At 39.4% G+C, this 19,927-nt stretch overlaps 1 protein-coding gene across 5 annotated transcripts in view; it reads left to right on the forward strand.

The window, feature by feature from the left end:
- The window catches only part of TRPM3 (transient receptor potential cation channel subfamily M member 3), a 305,059-nt gene extending 291,468 nt beyond the window's left edge, over window positions 1-13,591 (forward strand). For all 5 annotated transcript variants that reach the window (XM_086867037.1, XM_086867036.1, XM_023944693.2 and 2 more), the window contains one exon: window positions 6,515-13,591. In XM_086867037.1, coding sequence (XP_086723163.1) covers window positions 6,515-7,964 — 1,450 coding nt within the window. In that variant the 3' untranslated portion in view covers window positions 7,965-13,591. The remainder of the gene's footprint in view (window positions 1-6,514) is intronic.
- Window positions 13,592-19,927: the final 6,336 nt, after the last annotated feature.

The following is a 19,927-nucleotide window of genomic DNA, read 5'->3' on the forward strand; positions in this document are numbered from 1 at the left end:
TTTTGAGTTTCTTCATAGAGTTGTAAGTGCACAAGTAACAAAATGCAGAGCAAAGAAAGCAGAGAAGATATGAGACTACAGTTTCACTTCCAAGACCAGTCATTACTCTGGAGTAGTAGACAAAGTATAACACTCATGTTAAAGACATGAGATACCAGTTTAGTTATCTGTCCAATTAAGTCAGCTTTATGTGGTGTAAAATTGAACCAGAAAACCCTGCTAATGTGAGTGAAACTCTTCCTAAAGACTTCTCACGTGCAATAACCTAAACATGCTGTTAGGCTCAAGAATAAAGGGTTGGGACAAGCCCTGTGTGACTGCACCTGGATCTGGACCAGTCACAGCCTTCCCTCACCTCTGTGCATATGTGATAATGCTCCCCTCTGCTCGAGCAGCTCCTGCTTGCAGCTGGGTTCAACAAAGTGCTCCAGGACCTGCAAGGAGGAGCAGCTACACACTCTGCATACAAAGCCCAGTACCTGGAATCAGGAGTAGGGGGCTAACACTGGAAGGGAAATATAAGATGAGAACAGTCTTTCTTTGATCCTCAGTGGGTCACAGAAACAGGTTAGGGGCTCGGGAAATCAAGAAGAGATCATGTTTATTGATGCATTGACCTGGGTGTCAATTCATTATTACAGCTATGCAGTCAGTGGCTATGCTGGGGTAGAATGATGATTTTTCTGACTCACCTGCAACAAGCTTCAGTTTCCACTGACCTTGGAATAGTCCACCCTGGCATTCTGTGTGCCTGCCTCAGTTCAGGAATCTCCTTACTTCTCTTGTAACAAGGGACACCACAGATGTCTCCATATTTGATGTCACCAGACAGAATCTCTCCTTTACTTGATCACTTCACATTCAGAAACTGAAAGCATAGAGCAACATTTGATATTTGTCTTTCCTTAACTTCAAGTTCTAAGCAACTCAGAGGAGTAGCTGTTGCTGGGAGAGTGGGAACTATAGACAAAGCTTATTAAAGAAGCCCTGCTTTTTCTGACTTCTGACTCTGATGGGAAGAAAGAACTCCACTGTGTATTTAAACTCCTTCACAGAAAGGGATCTAAATGAAGGTCAGTCCTTCCTTAGCCTCAGATTTTGGCAAGAGTTTAAATTTAAGGAATCACTTTGCCTGGCAAGTTCTAATGATGGCAAATCAGATATATTTACATAAAAAATAATTATTTATTAAACAGACAAAAGATAATAGATGAAAAATCTTAATCAGAATTAGTTACTCCACATTATATAATTAAAACACTACTAGTAGATTACAGCATGAAACTGTGCACTGTATCAAAGTACCTATATTAAAGCTAGCAAAAGAAACAGTATTGATTAGGAGTCGAATGTAACTTAACACCAAAATGATGATAATGGACACAAATACATTCACTTAACCCCTGAGGAATAACCACAAAGTAGGTTCCTACTAACAGGAAAAACTCCACACATTTCCAGGAAAATGCATACAAGATTTCTACTTGGTGAAGGTTTTGTGTGGCTTCTTTAGTTGTAAAGTGAGTGGCTGTCAGTCAGAAATTCAGCCTATCTTGCCAGATCTCACTTCAACAGTAAGAATTTTATGGGCAGTTGGGAGATGCCAGACCAGTGACCATGGCACCAAAATCACTCAGTGATTATACAAGATAATACACCATGATATACAAGACAGTTTGTCCTGTTTGAGTTATCTGACTGGCTAACAAACAGATAAACTCTTGTGGAGGGTGAGATGCTCTGCTACAGTAGCCCACTAGCTGGGATCTTACACAAGCCTGTGGAAGTAGCATCAGGTTACTGGAACATATCCGATGTAAATTATGGACTGACTGGGAAAATATAAAGCAGTACAAGGCTGTAAGGTGTTTCCATTGAATGCATTTATCAGAGCATGCATGGTGAAACTCCTGGAGACCTGTGAGGAAAGCTAAGTTGGACAAATTCACTTCACTGCAGTGGAAGAATCACGACATTTTGTGGAGAATCTTCCTTTCTAATCAGTGTATTACATCTTGACCACTACAAAGATGGGTGTAATATGATCAAAGAAGACCACTATTTTTCTTGATCTGGCATGAAGCCACTGAAATAATCACTTTAGTAAAAATTTGTTCCATGTGAGCAGGTTTCAGCTCTTTCATATCTGTGCAAAACCTCGTGCTGATTTAAAAAGGAGCAGGGTCACATCATAACAGTATTTGAAAAGCAGATAAGCTGGTTAGAGCAGATATTATTATGTCATCTTTGGTACTCTCTGGTATCCATTAGTACAGCACTTTATAATCTGCAGTGCAATTATATGTACAGCATCCATGTCGGTGATGACATAGCTATTATCTTGATTTCAGAGCTGTCAGGCTGAAGCGCACAGAAATAGTATTATGTTGGTACAAAGGACTGACCCTACCAGATCCACCCACACATGAAATAGACAGCAGGAAAGGTCTGTGATTCTGGTGGCATTTCTCTGTGGTCATAAAGGGTTAAGTGGTCTTAGGCTCCAGTAGCCTAAGTGGTCTTAAGCTCATGCAGCCATGACAACCCAACTTCCTTAGCCAGGAAAAATCTCTGCACCCTGGAAAACTGTCTGGCTGCTTGCATCATCACTGCTTTACCAAAAGATGTCAGGCAAAGTACCCTGTTACATGCTTGGGAACTGCTGTCTATTTTTTATTTAAATAAAACCATTCCGCAATCACCTACCACAAGCTCCGTGGTATGTCCGTAAGTGACTTTCATGTCAACGGTCTTTGTGGCTGTTGAAAAGGATTTTGAAGTATGAATGATGTGTTAGAAATGGATCTAGGTCAACAAAGAGGCTTGTGAACCTAATTTTAGCATGTAATTAAGAGGTCTACTTCTGAGAAGAGTGCCTTACTCCCATTAAAGAATTATTTTAAATAAATTATTGATGAACTAACGTGCAAAGGTTAAAAATAAATAAACCAAAATTAATGCCAGCAAAAGTCATCATCTCCCAAACCATAATTAAAAAGTCTTATTGCAAGTAATATAAAATCCTTGCCAGGTTCTGAATTCTGACCTCATTACTGAATATTGTCCTGGTAAAGTCCACATTTGCTTCACTATTAGAAATTTTTGAGCTTCAGCAGCACACCTCGATGCTTGTTTTACATGTAGCCTCCTGTTTTTCTCATTCTGTTAGCATGGTTTGGCACTTTCTAATACTTTGAATAAGTCTTGCTGCAGTGAAAAGCAGAGGTGCAAAGAGAGCATCATTGATGGATATTGTGAGACCTGCTAAAAGGTTTATACTTGTTCCTGAATACACACGGAGGAAAAAAAAAAATCCTAAACAAAACTTGGGCATTCTTATTTTAAAATTGTGCTTTAATTCAAAACTATTCCTAAAGGAAGTATAGGTCAGGCTGTCTTTTCACTGTGTGCAAGAGTATTTTCCCAAGAATATGGTAAAATAGAAAAATTCACTTATTAAAACATTTTAAGGACCAGTTTATGGCTGTATTTCTCCAGACCATATCCTCCTATGTCCACAGTGTTCAGTCGATGTGATTTTATCATGTTTCTAATAGGGTCACTCCTAGAACCTGGTGTTGTTCTGTATGATGAATGATTACAGAACTGAACATCAAATTAGTACAAGAGAATATCACTAATAGAATAAATATTTGTTAAACATTCTGGAGTAGCCATATGCAAGCTATATAACTAAGGATGACTAAGCTAATATCTTTGGGGTTGGAGGAGACCATGATCTTTCCAGCTTTTGTTTTGTGAATAAAATTCCACAGTCAGGGCTCATGAAGTGTAAACACATGTATGTATCTTTCAGTTACCTATCCACGTCTCTGGTTACCCCTGGTTTCCAAACCCAGACTGCTCTGTGCTTATCTTGCTACATTTCTCTATAAATTTTCAACTATCAATGCAATCACATTTGTCATCAGTTCCATAGCAACCAACAGACCACGTAGCTCAAAAGTCTCTATTTGCCTTGTCTGACGCTCTGTGCCACTGACAGTAGCTGCTAGATCACATTCAGGGAAGGCAGAACAGATACATGAACACCTACCAGCGAGGTATTATTCCAGGTTCTCTTTGGGGTGCATTAGTCATGTTCAGTAGCATTGCATAGCCCTCACATGAATGCAAGACACAAAACTTACCTCACTATGGACAGATCCTCTCATAAACCAACTGTTATGTTTGTATAAGAAATTATTTCACTTGTGTACAGTTGTCAAAGCAGGAAAGAAAAAGCAAATCAAACCGAAACAATAGCAAGAACAACAACAAAACAGCAAGACCACGACCAGATTATCCAGTTAGCTATAAAGAATGTTATAAATTCACTCCAATTCTTGGTAACTGTTGCTGGGGTGAAAGGTTTTTTGTGGGATGTAATCTGAGCTGTAGTTGTCCAGTGAAATCCAGTAAATTTTTTCCACATGTCTGACAGCCCTAAAACTGTGATCATCTTGGAGCAGTTGTTACAGAATGTGAATGTGGTGTGAAGGACTCAATTATTGGCTAATAAATGTTTCAAATGTATAATTACTTTTATAAAATAGCAGTTCACATGAGTGAAAATTCAACTGCTTCCCATATAAACTGCTCTCACTGTGGAATTACATCCTGTACTTGGATTAACATTAATCTGTTTTGTTGGAGAAGCTGGTAGAACTAGAAACAGACTGGTGCCTAAATGATAATGAGTAGAATGAGATTCCTTGAAGATACCAGTTCATTTCTTAGCAGTGATTACTTGATCATTTGTCTATTGAAGATTGATGCTAGCAATACTGTTGTTGCTGCACATTTAATTTGTTCTTGTGCCTTCAAAACTCACAGACTCCACAGGAAAAGCCTGTATTTCCCATGAATGTGAGACTTGCTTTAGGGAGCTGAGTCACACTCCTCCCTGTCCTCTCCTCTGTGGCAGGTTGTGCTGCTCATCACCACAAGGTAGTCAGACTTCAGAAGTTCTGAGCATTAGGTAACAAGGCATTAAGGCTGTCCAATATTCTCTTCTTTGCTAAAATTTTCCCTTCTGTGAAATAGGTGGTTATAGTGTTGTCAGCTCCAAATCACTTGTCCTCTTGAATAAATAGCTAGCAGTAGTAGAGGATAATACTTACCTCATCAGAAATCCTGGCAAAGCTTTGTGTGCCTATTAACTATGGAAGTGTGCCTAGTAATATTTGAGGATAAATTGCACTAACTGGAAGAGAGTAAGGGACCTGTGATGAAAAAGAGTGTGGAAATTGTGCCATTTGTTATCTTTTGCCTATCTGATTGTTTTTCAATGTCTACAGCAATGGGGAAAACTAGAATTATAATCTGTCACACAAAGAGAACTACATAAACTTGTTGCCTTTAGTACTTCTTCAATGGAAAGTGGAAGTCCCAGTCTGTCATAGGGATTGCAAACAAAGAAAATAATCTAGAAGTTTCTTATGTGCTACAGGCAATTTCATCATGCAAAATTTTCAGACTCTATAAATCCAGAAGAAGCTCAGAAGTCAGAAAAGTGAAGTGGTTAGAAGCCAACGGCACAAGTCTTAAACAATTCCCTAAAATTTAAAAATGTTTTAAAATGTGATAGATCAATGGTCTAGAAAAGACATACTAAAGTTTAAATTAAATTAAATTTAAAATACGATTAATTAAAAAATTGAATCCTACTTTCAATTACTGTCTATTAATATTTTAGTCTTTTTATTTATATATTATGATAGCAGCTGAAAACTAGCTTTAAAATACACCATTTCAATCCTTAAGCTATGAATGCAGACTACCCAAAGCACAATCACAGTAATGGAGCAATCTTAATGCATGTACAGTTGCAAGCTGCATTTGGCTTTATCAGTGTTTCTCCTCCTTGCAGTTTTCAAGAATATTTAGCTCGATACTATATATTCAACAAAATAGCTGATATATTTTTTCTACAAATCTGAGTTAAAAATTAACCAGAGAAAAAAGAAACTATCTCCTTAGATCTACATAGGACTAGGTGGTGCAAACACCAGGAAAAAAAAATATAAAAATGCCTATCTTCTGTGGCACATTGCCTGCTTTCTTTGCTTCATTTAGCTCTGCATTTAACTGTGATGGTCCTGCCTGTGGCACAACTGGGGACAACATCATGTGGCATCTGCTATAAGAGTTCTGCTATAAGTGTTATTCATTCATAATAACCTAATTAGAAGCTTTGGAAGCAAAGAAGGAGTGATTAATAGTAACATTTATATAATAATTCTCCTATCTCTGGAATAAGGGACACCCAAACCTCCCTCTGCCTTACACAGCTGATGCTCCTGGTTTAACCCAGTGGAGCAGTTCCCTCAGTGCGTAGTATTTTTATTTTTTTTTTTCAAAACCCCCTTTTAGCAGGATTTTGAAGCAGCTGAGGTGGCATACATTGCCTTTGGTGTTTGAGACGTATTTGTTTCCAACTGGTTTGGTGAGCTATTAGCTGAACATCACTGCTTTGTAGAAATTTACCTCTTTAATTCCTTTCTTTCTAAAGGGTGGAGAACATGGCCATGCGACTGGAAGAAGTAAATGAGAGAGAGCACTGCATGAAGGCCTCTCTGCAGACCGTTGACATCAGGCTAGCTCAGCTGGAAGACATGATGGGACGGATGGTGACTGCCTTGGAAAAAATGACTGGCATTGAGAGAGGTGAGACGACTAAGATACGATCCAGGACCTCATCTGACTGTACTGATGCAGCCTATATTGTGAGGCAGAGTAGCTTCAACAGTCAGGAAGGAAATGCCTACAAGCTTCAAGAGAGCTTTGATCCCACAGGAGAGGAGTCCATGTCCCCAACGTCACCTACAATCACACCCCGCATGCGAAGCCACTCCTTCTATGCAACAAACATAAAGGACAAGTGTGGGCTGGAAAAGTTGGAAAGCATTTTTAAGGAGAGATCTCCTAGCCTGCATCGGGCAATCAGTTCCCACTCAATAGCAAAAGAAGGAAAGGCTCCCTTGCCCCCTACCAGCACTTTGTCAATCGCCCCAGACTCCAGAAGACCTTCATCTTGTATAGACATCTACGTTTCTGCCATGGATGAGATGCATTCTGACACAGAACCTCTTGAGAGCTCCATAAATATTCTTGGTCCTGAAGATGCAGCTCTGCCAGCTCACATAGCCTCTTCTCTTTTAACTAATACTGCATACATCAGCAGTACAGCTGGTGAAAAGATCTCTGGCAGGAGTCTTGATTATGAGGAAACTTCTGGAATAGAAACAAGAGCATTTTCTTCAGACTATTCACAAATCACAGACTGCCAAATCCCATGGGATTCAGACCCTCCCTTGTATCATGCTTTAGAGCGATCTAAAAGCAGCCGTTACCTGGCTACAACTCCATTTATTCTGGAGGAAACGCCAATTGTGAAATCTCACAGCTTCATGTTCTCTCCTTCTCGAAGCTACTTCAGCAGCCTTGGCGTTCCAGTCAAAACAGCAGAGTACACAAGCATTACGGATTGCATAGACACGAGGTGTGTGAGTGCTCCCCAAGCCATTGCGGAGAGGGCCAGTTTCCCTGGAAGTCTCAGGGGCAAAGTGGAAGACTTGGGATGCTGTCACCCAGAGAGAGAAGCTGAACTAACCCACCCAAGCTCTGATCATGAGGATGTTGAGGTCAAAGACAAGAAGGGAACCCCCTTATCTCCTCAAGACAGCAGTGCTCCAACAACTCTGCCCAACAGCATCCCACTCCCAAAAATAGAGCGAGCCAACAGCTACTCTGCAGAGGAGTCCAATGTGTTGTATGCACAGCACACACGAAAGAGCTACTCCATCAGTGACAAACTTGACAGACAGCGGAACACAGCAGGCCCGCAGAACCCCTTGGAGAGGAGTAAGTCCTCAAGGCCAGAGAGCAAAGGGGACAACCTGTCCATGAGGAGACTGTCAAGAACAGGAGCCTTCTGCAGCTTTGAAAGCAAGCACAGCTAGGCTTATTCAAAGCTCACCAGCAGTCTAAGGGTCATCTGCCCTTCAATCTGTTTTTCCTAGCAGAATTTTACAAAAGCCCTCACATCACCCCGTGTCAAGTCCAATCGGCATTAGCCATGGTCAAGGGAGTACATTTTCAATCTCAGTATCACCACTGAGGTACTGCATCTTGACCCAGTTGACGTTTGCACTTAAAAAAAAAAAAGGGAGGGATGAAAGCTTTACAAAACCTTCAGTAAACAAGAGGAATAACAAGCCCCCTTAATGAAGTCAGAAGAGATAAATAAATAGGTCAAGATGTCTGCCTTTTATTAGAGGGCATCCTAAGACCTTTTATCATTATCCAAGTTTTTAAGATGCAGGAATTAACTGGCAAAAAAGAGATGTACAAATTAGATATTCCAAACTTCAATCACAACTTCTTTTTCTTCTATGTCACCATTGTGATGACTGGTGAAAAGCATTTGTTATTTCTGTAGGAACTGGCAGCAAACAAACCTAAAGTCTCCCAAGTCCCTTGCATCCCACACTGGTGGAAATGAAGAAAGATGAACACAATAACAACTATAAATGTTCACTTGTCTCCTTTTGTATCAACTTCTAGTGCCACAGAAAGTTTATATTTTCAAGAGCGGAAAGGGAAAAGAAATGCCTTTTTTACTGCAACTTAAATGGAAGAAGAATTTATGTTAAAATATCAGGTGATTTCCTGTATAAAACAGGCATTCTAGATTCTAGCACAGGTGAGCAAGCTCAGGATGAATGTAATTAAGTGGAATAGTATATATTTATTTTTTTACCACATTTGTCATCAATATGTTGTCTCACTAAATCAAAGGATGTGATGAAACAATAAGAATTGGATGATCAGAGAAGAGTGTAGTAATAGTGTCCAGTTCTCACTGCTCAGTTTAATTATATATATAAACTGGGGAGATTTATCCACCATGCTGCTACTAGCTGCATTAATATGAGCTGCCGATTCTTCACATCATTCCCCCACCTAAAAATGTACACTTTTTTTTTTCATGTGAACATAGCTGTATTTGGACTTTTTAAATTATACAGGATTTATCAAGAGGTCTGAATCCAGATTCATGTAATTAGACTGAAGCTGCTTAAAGGAAAATATTTTTGGCAGAGGACTGGAAAACACTAGAATTTCTATATGCTTCTAAGGTAAGTAAAAGAACCAAAGTGAAACTGCAAGTGTTTGTAAACAGCAAAAGCCATCAGTTGTGAGTAGGCATCCACCGTTCATTAGCCTATCAGACATTGAGCACTTCTAGTAGGAGAAAGTGTGTCTGAACGGTAGGGCAGTTACGGGTTTTGTAACTCCACTGATTCCACACACGTTCCAAGGGTCCACATTGTCAACCGGAGTTTCAGACTTCTCATGAGACAGTGTCCAGTGGTCACAGGTGGAAGGGTATACAGAAGACTGGAAAAGGGTGGAGAAGCATAAACTGCTATTGGAAAAACAATTCACATTCCTTTATGGCGGCACAACTTGTAAGCTTTTAAAAAGTTGACACTAGTGCTATTAAAAGTTAAAATATCTCAACGGTTACCAACATCTGTGTAGAACCAGCTCATTTTTGTTATCAAAAATGAACATTTGTGAGTGGGGTACATATTTCACATTATTTAAATGTGAATTATCTTTCAAAGGAAGCTTTGAGAATACAAGCTGATGTTTCTCACTGAGTCCTCACCCTAGGAGATTCACAGCACTCACAATCTGAGAGTTAAGTCCAAGAGGCAATTAATCCAGACAGAAGAATAATCATCAGCCTCAAGAAAAGAGGCAAAGAAGGTGAAAACATTTAGTTAACAAGTCACTGCGTTGGAAAGTTCAGGAAACAAGGAAATGCAGCAAGGGGATGTTAAGAACAATGTATTTCACTTCCTGCACCAACGTGTTCCTTGTTTTCTTCTGTTTGATCAGGCTTTCAGTGAACTAAGCTCTACCAAGACACAATGCTTATGCAATTGCCTTGCAGCCCATGTGCATCATTACAGTCACATGGCGATACCAAGAAAGGTCAGAAACCTTTCTGTGCATTATGAAGCATGCTTTTGGCAGGCTGATTGTTGAGCAAAATGCCCAAGGGCAAAGGAACTTGTATTTAACAACATGCTTCAAATGTGCCAACCTTTAGTTAGCAGCCTTTTCCGAAGGCTTCTCCAAATCTATCTTATCTATGGAGAGAAGAGGGGGATATTCTTACTTCATTTTCTTTGTTACTTTTATGAATGTCTGCTAAAACTGTTGTGGACTCTTTCATCTTCATTGTATTACTGGTCTACTCAAGAGGAATCTCAGATTCATTAGAAATTCCTCACCAGTGCTTAGTGAATTAGTTCAAGGCATAGGCTTCTCCTCTGGGGTAGATTCCATTGGTTAGTTTGTCAGGGTTAAGAAATTTGCCAAGCCCAGAAGCTGTATAAATGTTTAGGATACAGCACCTTATTGATCTGGAGCACACATTCCAGGTAAAATGAAGCAGAACACTTTACTTACCTCTTAAATTTTGCCATTATATATAACATGTAAATTCAGATGTTAAAAGTGTGATTGCAAGATGTCAGAACACTATTTTTCCTGAATGTTTCCCATTTATTCTACAATGTGGTGTCTGTAGAATATATTATGATGGATGTTAGATTGTCTTATTTTCACCTGGTTTTTGCACATGGCATCAAACTGCTCCTTTTTGAATTTGATGATAAAACTCCCACTTATTGCAATGGGACCAGACTTCCCATTCTCGATATTATGACCATTTAATGAGATAGAAGCCTCATCATCCATCATCATGTAGCTATAGCATGTGCCATATGATGTATTCTGTATCAAAGGATATCTTATGAACTAGACACATATATAGTTGTGACATGTGGTAATATTAGTGAACGTTACAGGACAGTTTTAATATCTCATTACATGGTCTTGTTTGTATATCTGTAACTTTCAATAAAATAGCACATGCTGCATCAAACATTAAGTTCCACTATCCAATTATTAGCTTACATATGGAATATGCATTTCTGGTCACAGTGTGTAAGTTTGGTATGTTTCACGCATTTCTTTGTATAGCTTCACTTAAAATGTCTGTATGAGCTGATGTATAAACCTCTAATGAGCCACTGTGGGCTGTGACAGACGAGTTGTGATGGTGTGAAAGATGAACTGGCATGTTATGCAAAAGATTATAAGATAAATGAACTTTAATAATATTTTAAAACTCAACTGAGCTTAGCTGTTTGTTTACATATGCTGGTTGACTGAGGAAGCAGTGTGCAGTATTTTATAAATATTTTCCTATAGTAATCCATTTTGTTGTTTCCAGTTTCAGTGATTCTATTCTACAGTTGGGGTATACACTTGTCTTAGGTATTGTATTATAGCACATTATTCTTTCACAATAACAGTGTGATATGACTGAAGTAGTTTCTGTTCCTTACAGTCCAGTCTTTTTTTGTGTCAAAGAAAATGCATGCATTGTTCCATGAGTTTCTTTGGACTGCTAGGAGACTTAACATTTTGCTATTGCCTGCCTGTAAAGATGAATCCAGTTAGGAATGAATTCAAACTTTTGGATGTTTACATTCTTTCCATTATTTTTGATCTTTAGCAAAGTAAGTAATTTTTTTATTATTTTTAAAAGACAATTGTATTTTATGAAATTTGAATACTCAAAATGCGAACCTACAGCAGTGCTCAGACATTTGGCTCTCTCTTTTTTTGGAAGAGATCAGGTGCTACACTATTTTCTTAGCACAAGTGCCAGTTAACAAATGGCAGTGAGGGGATAATTTGAAAATATAATGAAAAACCAAAACATCCATTCATATACGTACGGAAATCCCTCTGGGTTCCAGACATAGATTACCTTCTCTTTTTTTTCTTTTTTTTTTTTTTTATTTTCCATTTATAGATTTTTTGGTAAAAAAAAAAAACAAAAAACAATGAAACTGATTTGTACCTTTTGCGGAAAGGATAGCCTTTTGTCAGGGGATAAATATCTTAGTTAGGTATATTTTTTGTATGAGAAGAAAATGATTTGTTTCTTAGAAACCGTCAGTGCATGGAAAATGCAACTACATGAATAACTGCTCAAAAAAACAAGTGCTGGTAGCAGCACACAGCCTTAGTCCAATGACTGCAGTGGGTGCAAGCCAGTATCTGTCCTGAGAGCAGAAGTTATCAAAGGTTTTAGAGTGAGCCAGCGAAACAAAATGCTCTGTAAAGTCATGGTGCAGGTTTTCAAGACAAGCATGAATGTCTTGTTATGTTGCTCAGGTTAAACGTTGAAAAGGATCTGATAATGGCCCGAAGGGAAAGTGTGAGCTGGTTTTTCCTGGATTTCCCTTGGAATGCTTAAGTAGTTGTGATGTTTTCCCCTGCTTAAAAATTATAACATATTTGCATTTTTGCACAAATACATATAATTAGTTCAACAAAGACCACATTTTTAGTTCTGTTGTGAGATACTAGGTATAGATCATCATCTTTAAAAAAAATGGGTAAGATTCCTATCATGAAGTTTCCCTTCAACCACCTAAGATAAAATCACAGTCCAAACTGGGACAAGTGAGGCATTGGAGGGTGTCTGCTTACCTAGTAAAACCCTTCACATTCACTGTCCTTGCTACATGTTGGCATAGGAGCAGTAATACTGGATGCAGAGGAACTTTGTTTCTGCACCCTGCTTTATACCCAGTCATACAGTGAATGCTACAGGTCCCACAGGCTTCTCTTCTCCAGGATTGATTACATTTATGGTTTTACCCACAGTAGTGCAAATCTACAGAAAAAATCCACTGATTTCAGTGGTGCATTCTCACTTCTGTCAGGAGATGGATTTATTTTGCATTTCTAACTCAATATTAACTTTGAGTCATGGCATGGGATACACTATATCATCTTCAAGTTGGAAGTCTAATGATGGAGCCATTGAGCCAGTCTGGTTGTGAAACAGTCTTTGACCTTTTAATTTTTGCTGTATGCTTTCAGATCATTCACAGAGCCACACAATACTTATTTCAAAAGGCTGTTAGGTAAAAACATTTGATTATTAAATTGCTGCTGTTTCTGCTGCAGGGAAGTGATAACTCTTGTTTATTTTAATATCTGGGAGGGAGGGGGAAGGGACAGAAGAGGAAATTGGATGTGAAATACAGTTTTATGCCTGCACAAGAGTAAATTGTATTAAAGTTATATCTTTTTTCCACCACTGCAGTTGTTGTACATGACGAGAGTCTATTTGCTGCTGCTGCTGTCTGGAACAGTGTTTGCAATATTCTATACTAATAGCTATTTAATCATTTATTATTTGGGCTATCATTTGTAAGTGTGTAACAATCATTTATAAAGGGATAAAAATTACTAAAATGTTATTTTAAACAAACTCCTACTAATACAAAGCTTTTCAAGTATCATTTGTCTAAATGTACATAACTAAGGAAAATGGTCCTTTCCAAAGGTCTACTGGATTCACAATGCACTTTTAGACTGTGTTTAGATGCGTAATAAAAGCAGACGTTGGCAATTACTACAGTAGAACTTTCTGAAATTTCTGTAACTATTGTTTTGCAATAAAAAAAAGAGATGTAGATCAAAATATCTGTTCTTGCTGGAGCATTTATTTATGGTCATTTGCTTTCAAGCCAATAAAGCAGTGATGCAGTGGCAACTGCTTTTCTCCGAGATCTTTCACTGTTCTAACTTTACCAATTTAAAGGAAACCAAAACATTTACATGTTGCACACAGGCCTTTCAAATGTAGTAATTTACTTCTGGCTCTGAGATCAGGTGTCATTCAATGTCCCTTATTCTGGCCAATATCAGAACCATGACAGAAATACTTCTCGGTGGGTTTACTTAAAAGGAGGGAATAATTTCTTTGCTTTGTTGCTACCATTCCAGAAAAGGGTGAACAAAAGCATCAATTGCAGAGCCTCTCCAAATTGCATCTACAAAGCCTGTAAAAAGCATGCTCCTTTGTATGACAACTGGGTGGCATTGCCTGCTCTTGTAGCCAGAGAAGCTTCATGAAAAAAAAGGACACCAAGTTATCCACTAGTACCTATGGCCAACTCTGAACTGCCATCTCACCTTGCTCACAAAAGAAATCATTGTCTCCCTCTTCATGCAGCTACAAGCCAGTTCTGAATACTTCCTCACAAAAATGCTGAAAAAACACTAGTGACACAAAATCTGCCAAGGTCAGAATCTTCTGCCTCCACACATAAGCCTTCACTGACATAATAACATGTTTTAGCCAAATGAAGAAGAAGCACAGGAAAACAAACATCCAAATGAATCAGAAAGATATCAGATACTCAAAACAATTCTGCACACATCAGTCATACTTCAGGAGAGGAATGGTTTGGAGAACTCTTCTTTATTTCAGGTATCTAAGAAGGAGATGCTAAACTTCTAAATCAGATTTTATATCATCCTTTCTCGGGGACTGCCATTCAATGAAGAGTACAAGCTTTGAAGTTTTCAAAAAAAAATATTAAAAATAAATCTATGCCAGAGATTTGTTATTATGCTTCTCTCCAGATAACACTCTATCTCTAGTCTTCCTGAGATTTTTCACAGTAACAAACCTCACCTAAATTCAGCCAATTAGTAAGTGACAAAAGTAAACATCGGTAGCCTTGATTTTCATTCCCATGAGCTGTAGACTTTAGAGCAGTGATCTAGTCACTTAATCTCATTAGTACACAATAGAAAATAACTCCATTTAACTTACACATGGAAGTCACCCTGATTGATTCTCTTCATGACTGACTGCAGCACAAGGTTAGATTTACACCAGCCCTCACTGGTTTTTGCATACAGACTTCAAATCTCACCCTGTTACACTTCTGGAACAACAAAAAAGCTTAAACTCACATGATTCCATTTTGAAATTTTCAAATAACTGATTTAAGTCATAAATATATTATATTTGGATTATACTTTTGGGAGGAAATAATGACAAATATTATCAGAGAGAACATTGTTTATGTGAAATAGCAATAGCATCCAATGAACAGTTACAGACATCCCACCACCAATGATACAGGCTGCTGTTGTAGAGAGCTGTGGGTGAAACTTCCTTTGCCTTTGCTAGTCTGGATTCCAAACCAAGAAGTTTGACAGCTGTGGCAAGACTGCTCTGCTTGTTCTACCTTCTAAAAATTAAAAATTTTTAGCTACACCTTTCCCCAGTCAAACTTGTAGCCAAGGGCTCAACAGTCACATGACCACAAAATCAGTCTCTGGGGGTGATAGTTACCCTCACAAAATATTCCAGTGGTTTTTTTTGTTCATAGTGTACAAGAAGAGAATTTTCTTAAGAAGCTTGGGAAAATAACATATCAAGGTTCTGAGGACACTAGAGAAAATGTTAACACACAATTTTTACTTTATTTGAAAGACAACAAAAAAATCAACTATCAGTGTAGCATTTTTCTACTCACTAATTAAAATCTTGAAACTAAAAACACATCTTTAGCAATTAATAAATCTTCTGAAAGTAACACTGAAAACACTAAATCTGACTGAAGAATTACATTCTGCAAAAACTCCTTAGAAATATTAGTCACAAATTTGAATTATAACCCACAAGTGCTGAACTACAGTAACTGCCCTGTAATTTGTGGAGGAGGTGAGCAGATGAGGGGCATGTGCACATGATAAACAGGGAAAGTTAGTCTCAGAGGAACATATGAACAGTGAGTTCCAAAATTCACATCACTCACTCTATATATGGCCAGGTTCCACATTTTTTACCCTGAGTGGACATTTGGGGGGCAAACTTGGCAATTGTCAATGGTGTAAGTTTATAGTTAAAGCACACAGCAATGCAGGGATGTTCTGTTTCCTTGCTGTGCAGTCACAGCTAGGGACTACATTACTACTGCAGTAATTTAAGTATTTTTCTGAAATTTTGTGTACTTATTTAGATTCTTAATAAGCCTAGAAAATTAACTAGGCCTACCTTAGGATTATGTTAAGTGGATCATAGTCCAATTCTTAAAAATGTCTTAGTGTTTTCAGATAACACAGCATGGACAGCATGGACATTTACAGAGAAACAGGTTTCCATAACAGTAGCTGATCCTACTCACCTCACACCAAATCCTAAGTCTCAGAGTGCAGTCCTAGCCATAGGATAAATTAAGCTGTCTTATCTAACTGTAGAATGCATGCTTCAGTTTCCCTGCACCAGCATCTGGAATGGGTGCAAGCCATCCCCTTGGTGGATGGATGGATCCACTGGCTCTATTACCTTCAGCATTGTGTTGGCAGGAGAAAATACCACAGCAGATAAAAATAATTTCGGCTTCAGAAGAAGTTGCACAAAATAAATATCTATTAAAATATGTTAATCAAGAAAGGATGAATACTGACACAAGTTGGTGTTCTGTGGAAGCTTAACACTGGAATTCAATTTAGCATTTTGCAAATTGTGTACTAGAGTGCAATACAAAATAATGTGCATTATGCATTATTTGTTAAAACTGCTATGAAAATGTACAAGAAAGGGCTATGAATTTCATCTTGCCTCTACTAAGAGAGAAGCATTTAATGACCACTCCGTTCTGTTCTGCTGGAATCAAAATGTTTTTTGATTAAATTCAATTTTGAATGATTGGAAAAAAAATTAATAAGATTTATTAGAAGAAATAATTTAAAAATTCTTACATGTTTTAATAGAAGTTAGGATCTAAGGTATTTGGGAGATACCACTCATTCTTTGCCCTGGATGCTCAGTACAGGAAGCAGCAACACACTTGATCCAGAGAAGACTGGCCAAATATCATGCCATGTATGTTCTGATTTCCACACCTCTATGTCTATGCAACACCCATCCCTTCAAAGTACATCCAGAGCTGATCTCTGTGCCTCAAAACATTAAAGGCATGACGACCTGACAGGATAGCGCACAGGAACCAGAACCAGTGCTTGGGGAACAGACTGTGGGTGTTGACTACCTGGATTTTAGTAAAATCTTTGACACTGCTTCCTACAGAATTCTCTGGGAGAAAGTGCTTGGTGTGCCTTGGAGCAGTGCACTGTTCACTGAGGTAAAACCTGGCTGCTTGGTCAGGACTTGCATCCCGCTGGCAGCCAGTCTCCAGTGGTGTCCCCAGGGCTCAGTCCTGGGGCTGGTCCTGGCCAACCCCTGTGTCAATGGTCTGCAGGAGGGGATGGCCCCCTCAGAGACTTTGCAGTGACACCAAGTCGGTGCTGGATGGCAGGAAGGATCTCCAGAGGGCCCTGGACAAGCTGGATTGATGGAAGAGGTTGATGGTATGAGGTGCAACAAGGCCAAGCTGAACCCTGCAGCATTTCTTGGGCCGGGCAGAGTGGCTGGAGAGTTGCCCAGCAGAAAAGGGCCTGGGGGTGTCGGCCCACAAGTGCGTGGACATGAGCCAGCGTGTGCCCAGGTGGGCAAAAAGGCCACTGGCATCCTGCCTTGGATCAGCAGAGGTGTGGCCAGCAGGACCAGGGCAGAGATTTGTCCCCCTGGACCAGCACTGGTGAGGCAGCGCCGGGAATCCAGCCTTCAGTTTTGGGGCCCTCAGCACAAGAGATTGAGGGGCTGGAGCAAGTGCAGAGAGAGGCACAAAGCTGGGGAAGGGTCTGGAGCACAAGGCTTATGAGGAATGGCTGAGGGAGCTGTGGGTGTTCAGCCTGGAGCAAAGGAGGCTCAGAGGGGCCTCTCCACTCTCTGGAGCTGCCCTGGGGGAGCTTGTAGTGAGGTGGGGGCTGCTCTCTTCCTCCAGGGAAGAGGTGACAGCACAAGAGCAAAGGGCCTCAGGTTGTGCTGGGGGACGTTCATCTTGGCTGGGAAGGAAAACTTTTCACTGAATGTTTTGCCAAGCTTTGGGACAGGCTGTGCATGGAAACACTGCAATCACCATGCCTGGAGGTACAGCACATGAAAGCTGTTTGGGGGGGCCATTTAGGGACATGGTTTACTGGGGCACTTGGCACAGCGAGGTTCATGGTTGGACTCGATGCTCATTGTGGTTCTTTCCAAACAAAATGAGTGCATGATTCTATTATTCAGCAGCACTTTACTCCAGGGTGTTACTTGGGCTTTTGTGCTTGTTAGCCCTTGAGCCTAGCCAGCATCCTGGACATTCTGAGAAAACAAGAGCTGTGTTCTCCATCCTCTGAACCTGCAACTAGTTCTGATCAAGCTTCTGTGCAGCTGATCTGGCTGAGGGAGCTGATCTTCCTAGAAAAATGGTGTTTTCTGGACCATTGTTCTACTGGATGGGGCAGTGATGTGACTGAGGTCAGAGACCACAGGGTGTGGGGTAGAGAGGAGTAGGATGTTAAGTGAACAAACATTCAATAATAAATCTTTTGTTTACTATCTTTTGCACTCATTCCAACTTGGAAGAGGTTGGAAGAGGTCAGGCTTAAAATAAGTACCCCTGAACATGCTCAGAAGATGTGATGCCATGGTTCTTAGGAACAGGATTCAGTGATAAAATTGGCATGCTTATAGTCCAACTTAAGGATTTTAAATATCTTTTGCAACTTAAGCAATGCCATGACTCTGTGTCCACTGCCATATAATGCTAAAAGTCCTGAGAAAGTATCTCCCTGATTAGGACTTAAATATCTCAACAAAGCCTTTTTCCACCTGTACTTCTGCTGCAATATACAAGAACTAAGAGCTTCTTTTCCCAACATTTATCCAGAACACAGAAAAATGGAGTACAGTCCCCCTTCTACATCAGCTTTGTCTAAGACATCCCTCTCTCATATCTCCCCAGAAAGCATCTCTCAGTTTTCCATGTATGAGTGTTCTCGGGCAAAGCACTCTCAGTCAGGAAACTGTTAGAAGCTATTCCTTGAGTCAGAGGGTCCAATACCATAAGGCATTCCTATAGTGCAATTTGAAGAGTCTTGAGCAGAGATGATATCACGAAATGCTGGAAATCTTTCCAAGTTCAGAGTGCTTTTTAACTGTTTAATGATTCTTTAATGCACTCCATATATTAGCCAAGCTCCTGGTTACCTGAGAAAACCATGTGTAAAAGGTATGTCTTCTCCAAGAGATTTTGGTAGTACACAGACAGTTATGAACTTAGTGCATCAGGCAGCTACTAAGCAGATTTATCCATGTAATTTTTGTAACATAGTTGTTTTAAACAAACATCATGAGAAGTTGTTTTGGAGGTCCAGTGCTAAAACACACTCTCCTTCAGCTTCATGTTTGCCACCAGAACCATTGTAAAAGAGTGATGATGGCCAAAGCTGGTATCAAAGACTCTAATACCCTACAACTGCAAAGCTTCAACCAGTCTAACAATCTAGAATTTGGTTGGGTATTTCTACTAGATACTTAATGCAGAGCAAAAGCTTAACTACAAGGAAACTTGACTACTGCATCCACCCAAGCAGATGAGCAATTAAAAGACTCACAGATTTATTTCTCTCTCTGAGCCACATAGGACCACCTGTAATATGTCCTCTTCTGCATATAAATAATAAATAAAAGTAATGATAATAGTAAAAAGGGAGACGATCCAGGATTAAAAAGGGATACTGAGAATCCCTGGTGGCTAGTCAATCTGTCTGAAACCCCAATGCTCAAGTCTAAGCAAAGTTCACCTAATTTTACAACAGGAAGTTGGGTAGTCTCAAAGTTATAAGCTCCTCTGCTTTGCTCTTCCAGCTTTCTTCAAATATAAATTATTTACAGCAGGAAACCAAATGACAGAACTCTTTCACTCAATAAAGTTCACACCTCATGTCTTCCTCCTTTTGCAAACAAAAATATTACTAAATGAACATTCAGAAACATTAAGTAAGCAACACCTTTTATGGTCCTGTGTACCAGTTTGTGTTCCCACTGTGACCTCTAGAACAGACACAGATTAAATGAAATAGGATCCAAAGGTGCATATCCAGGCTAGGAGTCACTTAACAGTATGGA

This window comes from Cyanistes caeruleus, chromosome Z, assembly GCF_971803275.1.
Source record: "Cyanistes caeruleus chromosome Z, bCyaCae1.hap1.1, whole genome shotgun sequence".
NCBI lineage: Eukaryota > Metazoa > Chordata > Aves > Passeriformes > Paridae > Cyanistes > Cyanistes caeruleus.